The 15,754-nt window shown below is 45.0% G+C and overlaps 1 protein-coding gene across 2 annotated transcripts; it reads right to left on the bottom strand.

Moving 5' to 3' along the window:
- Window positions 1-458: 458 nt before the first annotated feature.
- hoga1 (4-hydroxy-2-oxoglutarate aldolase 1) lies at window positions 459-12,518 on the bottom strand. Of its 2 annotated transcripts, XM_080524344.1 has the most exons (7): window positions 11,964-12,507; window positions 9,995-10,123; window positions 8,584-8,711; window positions 8,258-8,392; window positions 4,125-4,221; window positions 1,269-1,402; window positions 459-814 (listed from the first exon to the last, which is right to left on the bottom strand). In XM_080524344.1, exons 1-7 carry the CDS (start codon window positions 12,175-12,177, stop codon window positions 665-667), a joined length of 987 nt encoding a protein of 328 aa, XP_080380470.1. In that variant the 5' UTR covers window positions 12,178-12,507; the 3' UTR covers window positions 459-664. The 2 variants fall into 2 exon arrangements, with proteins under 2 accessions (XP_080380470.1, XP_080380471.1); XM_080524345.1 differs by lacking the exon at window positions 9,995-10,123 and having other exon boundaries at window positions 11,964-12,518.
- Window positions 12,519-15,754: the final 3,236 nt, after the last annotated feature.

Raw genomic sequence — 15,754 nt, 5'->3', positions numbered from 1 at the left:
TAACTTGGATACTCTTTATTTATTTTCTTCATGTCCTATGCACCAACCACACCAAGTTAATTTCCTGTATGTGTGCATATACTTGGCGATAAAAATAATTCGGATTCGGATTCTCTACAAGTCACACAGATGTGATGATACACGAGAATCGTATTACATCAGGAAAGGTGTGTGAAACCACCTCCAGACGCTCCTTTGCCAATCATCGGTTAAACATTGGCACTAAATATGCCAGCTCCCTTACCTTTCCCTTGTTTTTTTTCTTCTACAGAAGCTCTCTGTTTATCCTACCATGAGCCGATGTCAATTTCCCACATATTCCCTGTTACTCTGATGTATTACCGATGCTACTAAACTGCTCACTTCCTACTAGCGTAGCCTACTAAACTGCTAAAGCAACTCATTGATAACTTATTTCATGGAAACCAATACAGGCTATCAAGGAAGGAACACAAATGTTACAACTGGATTTCTTATTTTATAGAACAGAAAAGTTATTTGTTTTCCAATGGTGGATATAGTGTGACGTAATGAAACTCTTCATTTAAAAAATTTAAAGTTGAATCCTGAGTGGAATGGACGATTTCAGTAGTGAATGATCAGAACCTGTTACCAAATCCACTCTCCTGTTCGGCCCCGCCCCCCCCCCGCCCCCCAAGTCCTTTCAGAGCCAGCCATTGGCAGAAAAGTCCTGCCTGAGACTCTGTGACTCCGCCTCCGTGAGCGGCTGAAGTGGCGAGCGGCAGGCGCCGCCGTGGTAACCGAACCACTCCATCGCTTGCTTGAGGGCGGGCACTCCGAACTTCCTGGTCACCTAGCAACAAGGGAGAGTGTGGGGGAAAGGATGGTTGTGATATTACGCTTTTGGAGAAGAAAGCAGCGTTCTGGTGTATGGTAGTTCTGTGACAGAACTACCATTAATATCATTATGTCACGGTTCTGTAGCTCCTGGAAGAGACTATGTTCTAGGTAATGTAGCTAGCTGCCATGATGTCCTTATGTCAGTGTTCTGTAGGGTAATGTCTCTGCTATGAAGTCCTTATGTCCCTCCTGGGTAGGGTAATGTCTCTGCCTATGTCCCTCCTGGGTAGGGTTATGTCTCTGCCTATGTCCCTCCTGTGTAGGGTTATGTCTCTGCCTATGTCCCTCCTGTGTAGGGTTATGTCTCTGCCTATGTCCCTCCTGTGTAGGGTTATGTCTCTGCCTGTCCCTCCTGTGTAGGGTTATGTCTCTGTCCCTCCTGTGTAGGGTTGCGTAGCTCCACTCACAGCCGTGTTGGGCTCTATGAGGCGCTGTTGCAGGGCCCGGGCCTGGTCCCAGCTGGCCGACACACACAGCCGCTCCAGCTCACACACCTCGCGGCCCAGGATGTTGGCCAGGGCACACACCCCTCCCACCGCACCTGGGAAAACACAACAAACACGCTTTCAACAAATCACTTCACCAATACATTACACACACACACACACACACGCACACACGCACACGCGCACACGCGCACACGCACACACACACACACACACACACACAAATATCCTGTATTGTTCTGCAGTGTACCAGAAAGTCGATTGACACGGAAGCCAAAGTGCTATGGTCTTCATTAGGGGTTGGTTGTAAAAAAACTAGAGTGTGTAAGCAGCTGTGTCGAGGGTTAGCATAGTGACATGACGTCCAACGGGAGATCAAGCAAAGCTAATGCTAACACAACAACGACGCAGATATACAGTACATACTGTATACTAGCCAGAATAGCAGTCTGCTTCATCTATAGCTAATTCCTGTGTTGTTGTTGTCATTCTGAATATGCCGAAAAAGAAAGAAAACATCCAGGTTAACAATGATTTAAAACCAAATATTAGAGGCAACTTATTTAGGCCACTGGCTAAGTGGCACCCAAAATACCAAGATGACAACATGACACTGTAACTGATCGAAGCGTTCTGCTTTCTGGCTATATGCTTTTCTTTTTGGCATGCAGTCCCGTCTGTGATTGACAGCTTGTGGAAGACGTGTCTAACTGGAATGATTGACAATCCATGAGCACCCGCCCCCCTCCCCCCTCCCTCCCTCCCCACAGTATGACAGATATGTTATATAAACTTCTTGCCGTAGATCAGCATTTTGATTGATTGACAGCCATGAGCCCCTCCCGCCCCGGAATCCTGAGGGGTATGTGAGAGAGCTCAGAGACTGCAGGGCCTGAACATCAAAGCACAATCTCACACACACACACACACACACACAGAGCTGTAACTCCACCTCTCTGCAGATACTCTCTGACAACTCTGTCACACGCACACACACTCACAGACAGATACACACACACACACACACACACACACACACACAGAGACAGATACACACACACACACAAACAGATACACACACACACACACAAAAACAGATACACACACACATTCACAGACAGATACACACACACACACACACATTCACAAACAGATATACACACACATTCACAGACTGATACACACACACACACATTCACAGACTGATACACATTCACAAGCAGATACACCCACATGTTCACAGACACACTTTCGGACTATTGGACAGCAGTTCCATCAGCTCGATGGTGTAATTGAGCCCCAGGTCATGTCAGAGAGCAGAGAGAGGCCAGTCGGAGGCTTCTCCATCTTCATACCCTACTACTGTATATCTCTACATGTCGGCAATACCAACCAGTCCTGAGCCAGAAGGTATGGCTAGTCACAAGGCTGTTTGAGAGAAGCGTTGAATCCTAAGCTACATGCCCAGTGGTGAGTATGTGTGTGATTGTAGACCAGTAGACCAACTTTATTAACAATTAACAATTACATTGTTTACAAAAGGTTCTGTCATCCCTTTGATAGCATCTGCATACAGTGGTGCTGGACAAACGCTCTTAAGATGTTTATTATACACAGTACATATACAGTATAATGCGCCTATTGCGCACTAGAATTTGTTTTATGACAGTATTGACGGTATTGAAACGGACACCGTTGCTATTTTTTGTTTTTTTAAACGTGGTTGCGGTATAACCGCCTAACCCTAGTGTTCACCCACCTTTAATAAGAACGAGTGGATTTCATTTACATTAGCGTTTCCTCTGTCGTTCTCTCTCGTTCTCTCTGGGGTCTAGTTCACTACTGACACTACATCCCTGGCCACTACGCTCCAGGGAATGGATCGCTAAGCCACGCCCCCTTTGAAAACTCAGACAAACAAACAACGCTTCACTGACAGTGACTGACTGACCGACCGTGACTGAATGACATTCAATGACTTACAACGGCGGGAGTTGGCGAATTTCTGATTTCTGATTTATTAGGTAATAGACATGTTTTTTTTAAAGATGACAAGAATATTTAGTCTAGAAGCTTTTCACCATCAGATATTAGCGAGTTGTTTGTCCGAGTTTTCTGCCTGTAGTGACTTTTGCTGTGCTTTGATTGGACAATTTCTATTTTGGGGGCGTGGCTTAGCGATAGGTCTATTAGCCTGTGATTATTGAAAATAGGTGCCTGTGCAGGACACTGCACTGAATCACTGATCTGCAAATCGCCTTGAATACCTAGTAACGAGTCATTACGTGACGTTAGAATTATAAGGTTCTATCTCAATTTTTGTCAAAATTTAGTTTTTTACAGAATCTGATCCATTAGGTGTTTATTAATGCCTTTATTTTTTAAATGTTGAAATGTTTTAGTTAGTAATTAATAAAATACAATGGTTCCATCTCACAAAACATAATGGAATGTAAAAACGTTGACGCTCAATATCTCTGAACTACCCTAAACGGAGATAGAACCTTATCATTCTAAACTCACGATTATGCAGTCAAGATTATCTGATAGGGGGCGCACTAATGCCCATATCACCTATCCACAAGGTTCCGGGTTTGATTCCGACCCTCTCGTCATCCCTCCTCTTTCTCACCTTCTCCTTCCCGTCAATCTCTACCGTCTCGATCCGAAAAGCCAAGAAAATGCATACCAAAAAAAACGCCCCTAAAAAAAGATAGTCCTATCTTGTAGAACGCAGGGATTGAGAAGAGAGAGAGAGCGAGTTGAGAGGCACCCTTGTGCTTGGACGGTAGAACCGAGGGGGTTCTGGGTTCTTACCCACGGAGTACGCTGCCATCAGGAACCCGGCAGAACCCGCCAGGACTTGGAAATCCTGGGCTTTGGTTTTGTGAACGACCAGACCTATCCTTGTGATCTGAGGAAGAGATGAGAGAGGCGTAAACGGAAGGGAAACAGCTCAGGGCCGTCACTCTCAGATACTGCTCATGTTGTCATGAATAATGTTTAACTCTCAGGAGTGGCTGTCACAACGTGAGGTACATCAGAACAGGTAAAACAGCAGCACAGCTCAGATCAGAAACTAACCGCTAATCGAATTAGGCGAGCTTTTTGGAGTAGTTACTCAATATGCTTCCCAGCAGTAAGGAGGGGATGAGAGAGAGAGAGAGGGTTGAGAGTCCCAGATGCGATGGGGAAGGTACCAGCAGTAAGGAGGGGATGAGAGAGAGAGAGGGTTGAGAGTCCCAGATGCGATGGGGAAGGTACCAGCAGTGAGGAGGGGATGAGAGAGAGAGAGGGTTGAGAGGCCCAGATGAGAGGGGGAAGGTACCAGCAGTAAGGAGGGGATGAGAGAGAGAGAGAGGGTTGAGAGTCCCAGATGCGATGGGGAAGGTACCAGCAGTAAGGAGGGGATGAGAGAGAGAGAGGGTTGAGAGGCCCAGATGCGATGGGGAAGGTACCAGCAGTAAGGAGGGGATGAGAGAGAGAGAGGGTTGAGAGTAGGGATGGGACGATTATCGTGATTATCGTTAATCGCGATAAAAACACACGCGATAACTTTATCGTGGAGAATTTTAATTAGTTGAATAATCGTCATAATCGTATGTTATAAATACATAGTAATATAATTTTGATTTCTCACATGAGCCGCGCGCGAATATCCTCACAGAAATTTGTCTCGCGGGATTGTTCAGCCTGCACGTGACTGTCAAGTCAGCGTTGTCAGTCAGTCACTAGTATGCTAGCATACACCATGGCTGCATCGGCCCCGTGTCCATTGTATCCTCCGAATAAAAAAGTGAAATCTGATGTGTGGAAGTACTTTGGCTTCACAAGTCAAGAACGCCAGGATGAAGAGCCAACATGCCGAACTTGCCGGAGGAAAGTGTCTGCCCCGAGGGCAAACACGTCCAATTTGCATGTGCACCTCCGTGACCGTCACCCTGCGTTGTACTCTGAACTCCAGGTAAAATGAGCCTGGCTTTACTAGTTAGTTAACATGTGACTGTGACATTCATCTGAATGCTCGTTAGCAACATGAATCATGATGCACTGATAGGGCTTACACACCGGCAGTTCCGAACGCGGGCTCATTCGCCAGACACGCGAACGCGAACCGGCGTTCGGAACTGCCGGTGTGAAAGCCCTATGTGTGAACGTGCAGGCTATCCTACTGTATACATGCCCAGCTCATGTCACGAAAGTGTCCTTATCTAGCTCTCAAATGGATTGAAATGAATGGATACGGATAGACTACGGGTGTGTGTGGCCACGGCATCCTATCCAGTCAAAAATAATTTTCAATGTCATAGAATTCGTTAGAATAGTCTCCGTGAAAAACTAATCATACAGTGAATTAACATTAAGTAGACAGAGCATCTTTGATTACAGCTTGTGCAAAAGTGAACAAAATAATGACATGGTTGAAGTAATGAATTAAAAGTATATAATAGAAGTAATGAATTATGAATGAATGAATGAATGAATGGTCTTTATTGTCATTGATATAAAAATACAACAAAATATAAGTTAAAGTGATTACAGTGTGTTTTATTGGCATTCTAAAGTTTTTTTTTTTTAATTTTTTTATTTTTTTTTATTTTTTTATTCTCGCGATAATATCGTGGATCGCGATTATTTTGCCCACGATAATCGTGACATGACATTTTCTAATCGTCCCACCCCTAGTTGAGAGGCCCAGATGCGATGGGGAAGGTACCAGCAGTAAGGAGGGGATGAGAGAGAGAGAGGGTTGAGAGGCCCAGATGCGATGGGGAAGGTACCAGCAGTAAGGAGGGGATGAGAGAGAGAGAGAGGGTTGAGTCCCAGATGCGATGGGGAAGGTACCAGCAGTAAGGAGGGGATGAGAGAGAGAGAGGGTTGAGAGGCCCAGATGCGATGGGGAAGGTACCAGCAGTAAGGAGGGGATGAGAGAGAGAGAGGGTTGAGAGGCCCAGATGCGATGGGGAAGGTACCAGCAGTAAGGAGGGGATGAGAGAGAGAGAGGGTTGAGAGGCCCAGATGCGATGGGGAAGGTACCAGCAGTAAGGAGGGGATGAGAGAGAGAGAGAGGGTTGAGTCCCAGATGCGATGGGGAAGGTACCAGCAGTAAGGAGGGGATGAGAGAGAGAGAGGGTTGAGAGGCCCAGATGCGATGGGGAAGGTACCAGCAGTAAGGAGGGGATGAGAGAGAGAGAGGGTTGAGAGGCCCAGATGCGATGGGGAAGGTACCAGCAGTAAGGAGGGGATGAGAGAGAGAGAGGGTTGAGAGGCCCAGATGCGATGGGGAAGGTACCAGCAGTAAGGAGGGGATGAGAGAGAGAGAGGGTTGAGAGGCCCAGATGCGATGGGGAAGGTACCAGCAGTAAGGAGGGGATGAGAGAGAGAGAGGGTTGAGAGGCCCAGATGCGATGGGGAAGGTACCAGCAGTAAGGAGGGGATGAGAGAGAGAGAGGGTTGAGAGGCCCAGATGAGATGGGGAAGGTACCAGCAGTGAGGAGGGGATGAGAGAGAGAGAGGGTTGAGAGGCCCAGATGCGATGGGGAAGGTATCAGCAGTGAGGAGGGGATGAGAGAGAGAGAGAGGGTTGAGAGGCCCAGATGAGAGGGGGAAGGTACCAGCAGTGAGGAGGGGATGAGAGAGAGAGAGGGTTGAGAGGCCCAGATGAGAGAGAGAGAGGGTTGAGAGTCCCAGATGAGAGAGAGAGAGGGTTGAGAGGCCCAGATGCGATGGGGAAGGTACACACACACACACACACACACACACACACACACACTTCAAACAGCGAGAGGAGAGGAGCGGCTCATGCAAAATTCATCTTTCGCGCTATTTTGTTTTGCTTTCGGATTCTCGTTCGTCAATCGAGACATCAACCGCCGTTTCCAAATACACTTGAAATGTTGAAATGTACAAAGGGAAAATCCAGCGACTCCCCCCCCACCCCCAACACACACACACACTCTCTCTCTCTTTTGAACTCCACAAGGAAAACCAGGAGACGCACATTTCACTCCCAGCTAGCATGGGATTATTTTTAGCTCCATCACTCAATCTGTGGCTCACAGCAGAAGTGTAATTGATCAGTCAATCTGTCGTGTTACCTTCAGTTCTCTCTGGCTTCTCATTTGAGGCCTCAGAAAAACACTGTGCCGCAGTTATCAATGGGAGTGACTAAAACTAGTTCCAAGAACAAAACTGGGCTAAAACGATGAGAGTTTTTCCCGGGGCCAGAGTTTTTCCAGGGGCCAGAGTTTTTCCAGGGCCCAGAGTTTTTCTTGGTTAAGTTATGTGGAGATCGACCACAAGGTGTCAAGGCCAGCCCGTATTCAGGTAATATAGGCATCGAACGATCGGTTGATTTATTAATAAAGGTATCAATGATAGGTTGATTGATTAATATAGGTATTGATGATTGATTAATATAGGTATTGATGCTAGGTTGATTAATATAGATATTGATGATAGGTTAATTGATTCATATAGGTATTGAAAAGTGCTTTGAGTGCTTTGAGTTGCATTCATGTAAAGGCGCTATATAAATAAAGTTTCACTTCACTTGATGCTAGGTTGATTGATTCATATAGGTATTGTTGGTTGCTTCATATAGGTATTGATGATTGATTCATATAGGTATTGATGATTGATTCATATATGTATTGATGATTGATTCATATAGGTATTGATGATTGATTCATATAGGTATTGATGCTAGGTAGATTCATATGGGTATTGATGCTAGGTAGATTCCTATAGGTATTGATGCTAGGTTGATTCATATAGGTATTGATGCTAGGTAGATTCCTATAGGTATTGATGCTAGGTTGATTCATATACTGTAGGTATTGGTGCTAGGTTGATTCATATACCGTACTGTAGGTATTGGTGCTAGGTTGATTCATATAGGTATTGATGCTAGGTTGATTCAGAGAGGTATTGATGCTCGATAGACTCACGTCTCCACCGCTGTCCTTGAGACCCACGATGTTGGGGTGCTGAGCCAGCCTCGCCACGGCGTCCACGGGCAGCTCCAGACCCGTGTTGGCCGGGACGCTGTACAGAACCACCGGTACCGCACTGCTGTCTGCCACCTGCAGGGGGAGACAAAGAGACGACGTCTCCTTCATTCAGGATCTCCTTCATTCAGATGGTGCCTCTGACTTCTGCCTCCACCAGCCTCCCATACGAGAAGAGGATGAGTGAAAGCTAAAGGTCTGGTTGTGTGTGTGTGTGTGTGTGTGTGTGTGTGTGTGTGTGTGTGTGTGTTGAGGGGACAGCCCACCTGTGTGAAGTGGTGAACCAGCGCCCGGCTGTCCATCTTGCCCTTGTAGAAGCATGGCGTTACCACGAGAACCACGTCAGCGCCCGCCCCCGCCATCATCTCTGTCATCTGGACGGTCGCCCTGGTGGCTAGAGGAGAGAGAGAGAGAGAGAGAAGGGGAGGGAGAAAGAGAGAGGGGGGGGGGTGAAGGGAGAGAGAGAAAGAGAGGGGGAGAGAGAGAGAGAGAGAGAGAGAGAGGATATAAAAGTAGACAGTCAGCATGGATGGGTAAGTGTCTGATATGAGAGTCATGCTGCCGTGCTCTTGTATGTGAGTCATTGCAGGGCCGTGTTCCACGTCCCCTAGGTAACACCAGGACATGTCCCCTAGGTAACACCAGGACACAGCAGGCCTGTGCAACCTACTGAAGGACACGTCCCCTAGGTAACACCAGGACACGTTACCTAGGTAACACAGCAGGCCTGTGCAGCCTACTGAAGGACAACCTTATTGGCATTCTCCGACATCCATTACCGGGCCAATAAAATCAGACGATGAGCTTGTATCCCAGTTGACGTGACAATAAAATAAAACTTGACGCATGAAATGACAATAAAAACAAGACTCTCAATGTATTAAACGCACACATACACACACACACACTGGTGTAAGTGTCTGTGCTTCTCAATGTGGGTCAGGTTTAGATACAGCACAGGCAGCAAGGGAGAGAGAGATGCATTCTCTCTCTCACTGCAAGAATACACTGTAGTGTATCCTCCTCTCTGGAGGAGCTGTACAACACACGCTGTCTCAGGAGGGCCTCCAAGATCTCCAAGGACCCGACCCACCCTGGGCACGTACACTTTGTCAAGCTGCCCTCGAACAGGAGGTACAGGACCCCGGCCGCTAAGACAAACAGACTGAAGGACTGCTTCTACCACAGGGCCGTCAAGGCCCTGAACACAGAAAAGGCCTAAGTTCTGGGCCCAGGACAGTCCGGACGGATTGTATGGCAGCTAGTGCTGAGGCACAAACATGTACATTTTCAAGCCTGCAAACTGTGACACTTTAAAATAATGTGCAATATGACAACCCTAGTTGACTATCTGTGCAGTATAGTACAGTGGATTGTGTACATAGCCTTTATTGATGTAAACCAGCTCCTTACCTTCTTGTGATTTTATGCATCTATGCTTTTTCTAAAATGTGTTTTCTTTTTCCTTTCCTAACACCAGGGGAGCCACCCCTCCTAAATTTCGTTGTTTGGTACCTGTACTGTAGCAATGACAAATAAAGTCCATTCCATTCCATTCCATAGTGTTTGCACGCATGCACACAGACACAGACACAGACACAGACACAGAGAGACACACACACACACACACACACACACACACACACACACACACACACACAGGGCAAGGGGTCTTACACTCGCAGCCGGAGCCTGCCATGACCAGCTTGTCTCTGGGCAGCGCCTGTCGGACCCTCCGCACCACCTCCACCCTCTCCTCCTCCGTCAGGTAGGGGTACTCACCGTTAGAGCCCTGCACCACCAGACCTGCAACTCACACCATCATCACCATCAAAATAATGGTCATCATCATCTTAAAGACGACCATCATCAAAATGATCATCATCATCATCATCATCATCCTTCTGCACCACCATGCCTGCATCCATCATCATCATCATCATCATCATCATCATCATCATCATCATATTCTTCAATACAATCAGGAGGTGCGTCCCAAAACCTTTCATTACTCCTTTTCACTACCACTCTACCTCGGACAGATCTGAAGGCGATATGGTATGGAGGAGAGGAGGAGAAGAGTGGAAGAGAGGAGTGGAAGAGAGGAGGAGAGGAGAGGAGTGGAGGAGATGATGGTTGAGGAGAAGAACTGGGACGACATCCTCCTAACCATTTCGGTATCATGTTGCGACGACAGTTACTGATGACCGCAAACCAATCACGGAGCTTTCAACCGAACTGTGTTCATTGTGGAGTGGGACAATGGCAGCAATTAGAAATAAACATGTTATTCGTATGAATAAAATGTGTTAAAATGCAATGATTGTCAGCATTCAAAATCGAAGTGAAATGTGTAAATTGAGTAGCTGGCCTTTTATGGAATAAACGTTATCTGCGACTGACGAAATTGAAGACATTTCTGGTCTATTATTTATTTTTATTTTATTTTTTATTGTTTTTAACTTCTACCAATCAGTCATCTTTACGCTGGATCTTGCAATGGTGCATTCTATCTCCAACTAGGATTCCTTGTACAAAAACAAGTAGACCTTAGAAATATGCCTCAATACAGCAACCCATGGATTTGATACAATGCACTTAATGTTTTACAGTGCGCGCCTGAACGCAGAGAGCGCTACATCATCAAATGTTTACTGTTGTAATCAGGCTTCATGAAACATACACGCAAATAACCACAGTATGATCAATAACCGTGATATGTGATTTGAGGGTAGGCTAAAGTAGACCTAAAGCAGTCATATTCGTGTTTAACATGTCTTAATACATAAAAAAATACATAATCCTCCAATGTTCTGTTGCATAGTCCATTGTATGTTTCCACTAATATTTGACAGGCTAAAACTGAAAACAGTTGAATAAACTATCGAGACACCATCAGCGGACTTGATTTTAAATTCAAGTGATTTTAAATTCGATCAAAGTGTGCACCGGGGCAAAGGGACCTTTTGGGTTGTTGTTGTTTAAATATCAGGCGGGGATGGCTACGATGTCACACACAAGAGTGAAATATGCTGGTTCCACTTCGGCAGGTATCTGAAATGGACTTCCACTGGTAGGGGTAGTGCAAAATGAGAACTTTTTTCCGACTTTTAATGGGACGCACCTGCCTGCCACACGCAAACTGAGAGCGAACAGCGCCAGCAGTCCTGAAAAGTCAGGATGAAAGAAAATGCGCTTGAATTGACCCATGGAAACCGCTAGAGGGCGACACACACCGTTGACTCAAATGGTGGCTGTAGCCGACATTCATTGCACTTATGCGTCTGTGTGCTAAAGTAGGACTTTCACCCTCCGCCCTGCCTCTCTCCAATACCAATGACCTTTCCGCCTCCCCCTCTCTAATACCAAATAAGTAGGTCACATCACAACTTTGTACCTAGTCTACTGTAAAATGAGGACTTCTACTAACTACACGGTTGAACTTGAACCACTTGACATTCATACAACGTTTTAATTAAAGAGTGTACTACTACATGGCTACATGTGCACGAACATCAATTAATGTGTTCATATGCGGGTTTTTTTTTTTTTTTCATTTTAAGACTAGGCATTATGTTTAATTTCCATCCTTAAACATTTGCAAAACCGGATGCAAAAAGTGGTCAGCAAAATCCACCGGGATTACCTTTGAAAGGTATTTTGGCGTACTTCTGCAGGTTTCCTTCCAGCTTCTCATAATCCACGTCCTCTTTCAGGGTGAACGGCGTGGCGACAGGCGGGTAGATCCCGCTGATGTCCAGCCTCTGTCCCGCTGACTGGGTTTGGGTTCGCTTCCACAGCGCGGAGATGACGCGTCTGCGAACTGGACCGAGGGTTCGAAAAGTTCGGACGCTCAACATTCTGTATGATCAGTGTAGTACACGACGACCGACTGGGTTGCGATGCAATGGTGCCCAGTGACCAGCGGCAGCTGTTGCAAAGCCTCTGTCAGTTAATGGACAACTCCACTCTCTAAATATTGACTAAATGCAAGGTTAGGGGTTTTGAAATAGTCCCAAAATGACACTCAGGTGTTCTCAGATTACACTACATTTCCCATAATCACACGCGGTACGCAACAAGTAGCTCCAGTGCCCAATGTCGGCGCTTTCTTCAGTTGCACGATTGTGATATTATAAGACAGAAGACATACCGGTGCATGTGATATAATGTATAATACAACAGAAAACGGTGTTACATTCTTAAACGTGCATTGCGTAGTCGGTAATCGGTGGCAGACTTTGGCTTTTCTTGTGGAGTGTCAGCTGCTTCGGCCGTAGTAGACCAGTTCCGCCCACATGTTTAAGGGACCGTCACTAAACTGTAACATGTTTAAGGGACCATCACTAAACTGTAACATGTTTAAGGGACCATCACTAAACTGTAACATGTTTAATCCCCCTTTTAAACCTGAAGGTCATGAGTTGGAAGATGAACAGGTTAATCTGGAGTCCCTGGTAATCCAGAGCACATAACTGAACTGACTCACTTTCCCTTCAGAATGCAACATCATTGAATTGTGTATTTATATATTTTCCAAAACAGGTTTATATATATTTTAATATGGCTATAACATGACAAGACTGGAGGCTGACAGAACATACTTAGATGTAATTATAGCAATTCATAATTCATCAGGCACACAAATGTTTATGAAAATGTATTTCAGTTTAAGAATGCATTCAACACAACTTTTAAATACTTTTTAAGTAGTGGCCAGGGGTGGTCCAGGTCCAGTGGTCTAGCACCGCAGTCTTTTTTTTAAATTAAATTTGTTTTTCTGATTTTATCCCTTTTTTCACCCAATTTAGTATCCAATTGCACCCAACCTATTATCCAATTATCCCCTGCCTATTGCGTAGGATCCGCCGCACGACCCCGTGGCCGGCAGCCCCAGAGGAGATCGCCAGGCAGACTAGCTGACTGGCTCCTCGAGCCCAGCACCGTTATTCCGGCACCCCGGGGGCGCTGTTGCGCGACGGATCCTTGTCCGGAAATAGTCCTATACCGCCCTCTGGAGCGGCCGCTCAATATGCCGCTCCCTATGTGCCTCGGCCATATCCGGGTCTGGCGAGACCGGGATTCGATCCCAGTCCCCGGTGGGCAGCTTGCACTAGTGGCTAGTGCTTAGACCGCTACGCCACCGCGGGGCTACATCTGTGCAGATTTCTATCTGAATCTGAAGCTCACCTTTTAACTAATGATGTCTTTCACACCTAACAGGTAACTTGGTAAACATGAAGAAAATGGAGTCCAGGATTTGGTAGGTTCCCAGGTAAACTTGTTTCTTCCACATACCCTCAAAATGTCACTGAAATTAGGACGGATATATTTGGAAATAATCTGACACTCCTCCTCACCATGTACATGTAGAGCCCACTCGCACATACACAGAGGTAGACAAACTAACATAAACAACTATATACATTAACATTAACATTAACATTCAGTCTTAAATACTATGGATTCCATTTTACGTCTTGAGTCAGAAATTAGGAAAGCTCAAACTAACAAAGAAATGGTGTTAGCTGTCTTTTTCGATGTTGAGAAAGCTTATGATATGTTGTGGAAGGAAGGATTGCTAATCAAATTAAGTAAACTGGGGGTAGATGGTAGGTTATATAACTGGGTGTTAGATTTTCTTTTTGGCAGGACAATACAGATAAGGGTAGGGACAGAACATTCAAAGGAATACAGGGTTGAGAATGGGACTCCACAGGGGAGTGTTTGTAGTCCAGTATTATTCAATGTCATGATTAATGACATCTTTGAACAAATAGAAAAAGGAATAGGGAAGTCTTTGTATGCAGATGACGGGACCTTGTGGATAAGGGGGCGGAATCTGAGATACATAGAGAAGAAAATGCAGATTGCAATTGAGAAGGTGGAACAATGGGCAAATGAGTGGGGGTTCAAATTATCTATACCTAAAACACAGGTAATAGTTTTTTCTAAACGATCGAGAGAAGTGTCATTGAAATTATATGGGCATACTTTAGAACAGGTTCATGTAATTAGATTCCTTGGTGTTTTATTTGATGAAAAGTTGACCTGGAAACAGCACACGGATAAAGTAAAAGATAAATGTAAAAAGGTCAATAACCTGTTAAGATGCCTGTCAGGGAGAGATTGGGGAGCAAGCAGAGCAGCATTGTTTAATGTGTATCAGGCTTTGATGAGGGCTTCTCTAGATTATGGATGTTTAGGATACATGTCAGCAGCAGTAAGCCATCTTAAAAAGTTGGATGTGCAACAATCACAAGGACTTAGAATATGTAGTGGAGCTTTTAAAACATCCCCAGTAGCAGCAATACAAGTTGAAGTTGGGGAACAGCCACTGTGGATACGCAGAATTAAACTATTGTTAGCTTACTGGGTTAATCTCCAAGGTCAGAATAGTTCACATCCAACTAGGTCTATTGTACAAGATTGTTGGGAGCATAATAAGACACATTATATGAGTTTTGGATGGATAGGGAATACAATAGCAAAAAGGTACGATTTAGATAAATTACGGTATAGTCCAGTAATCCCGCACTCAATTATTCCACCCTGGTTATATGTGAATCCATTAGTAGATTTAGATATACAGCAAGAACTACGAAAGAAGTCCAAACATGCACATCCTGGGAATGTGGTACAAAACTATATTGGTCAGCACTATACAGGCAAGTTCTTAATTTTTACAGATGGCTCAAAAGACCCAGAGACAGGACGTACAGGAGCTGCAGTATTCTTCCCACAGTATAAAACAGGAATTAAAAAAAGAACCACTGATCATTTATCAGTGTACACAGTGGAGCTCCTAGCAATATTGACAGCATTAGAATGGTTGGTAGAGAATAGGGTTAGTAATGCACTCATTGCCTCTGACAGTTGGGCAGCACTGTCAAGTATCAGATCGTTGAAATCATGCAGACAGGATATTGTTTTCAAGATCCATCATTTAATTTATGTAATATATAGTATGGATATCACTGTTTGCTTTGTTTGGGTTCCTGCTCATGTAGGGGTAGAAGGAAATGAAGATGCGGATATATTAGCTAAGCAGTCACTTAAATCAGAATCAATAGAAATGGATATTCCACTTAGTAAAGCTGAGGTAAAATCAATCATTAACAAACACATGCAGGAACTATGGCAAGAAAACTGGAACAGAAATGAAACAGGAAGGCATTTGTTTAACATTCAAAAGAAAGTCGGAATAGGAAGTAGGATGGGCAGGAACCGGAAAGAAGAGACAGTGATATCCCGGCTCAGGATAGGTCATACTGGGTTGAATGACACACTTTACAGAATAGGAAAACACCCAAACGGCATTTGTGCACACTGCAATAACCCGGAATCTGTTCAGCATGTGCTGCTGGAATGTGGAAAATATGAAGAACAGAGAAAGCTCCTGAAAGCAGCAATTCAGAAAGCTAAGTTAAGGTTTAC

This window comes from Nansenia antarctica (genome assembly GCF_963989245.1).
Source record: "Nansenia antarctica genome assembly, chromosome: 2".
NCBI lineage: Eukaryota > Metazoa > Chordata > Actinopteri > Argentiniformes > Microstomatidae > Nansenia > Nansenia antarctica.
This window is presented reverse-complemented; position numbering and strand designations above follow the sequence as displayed.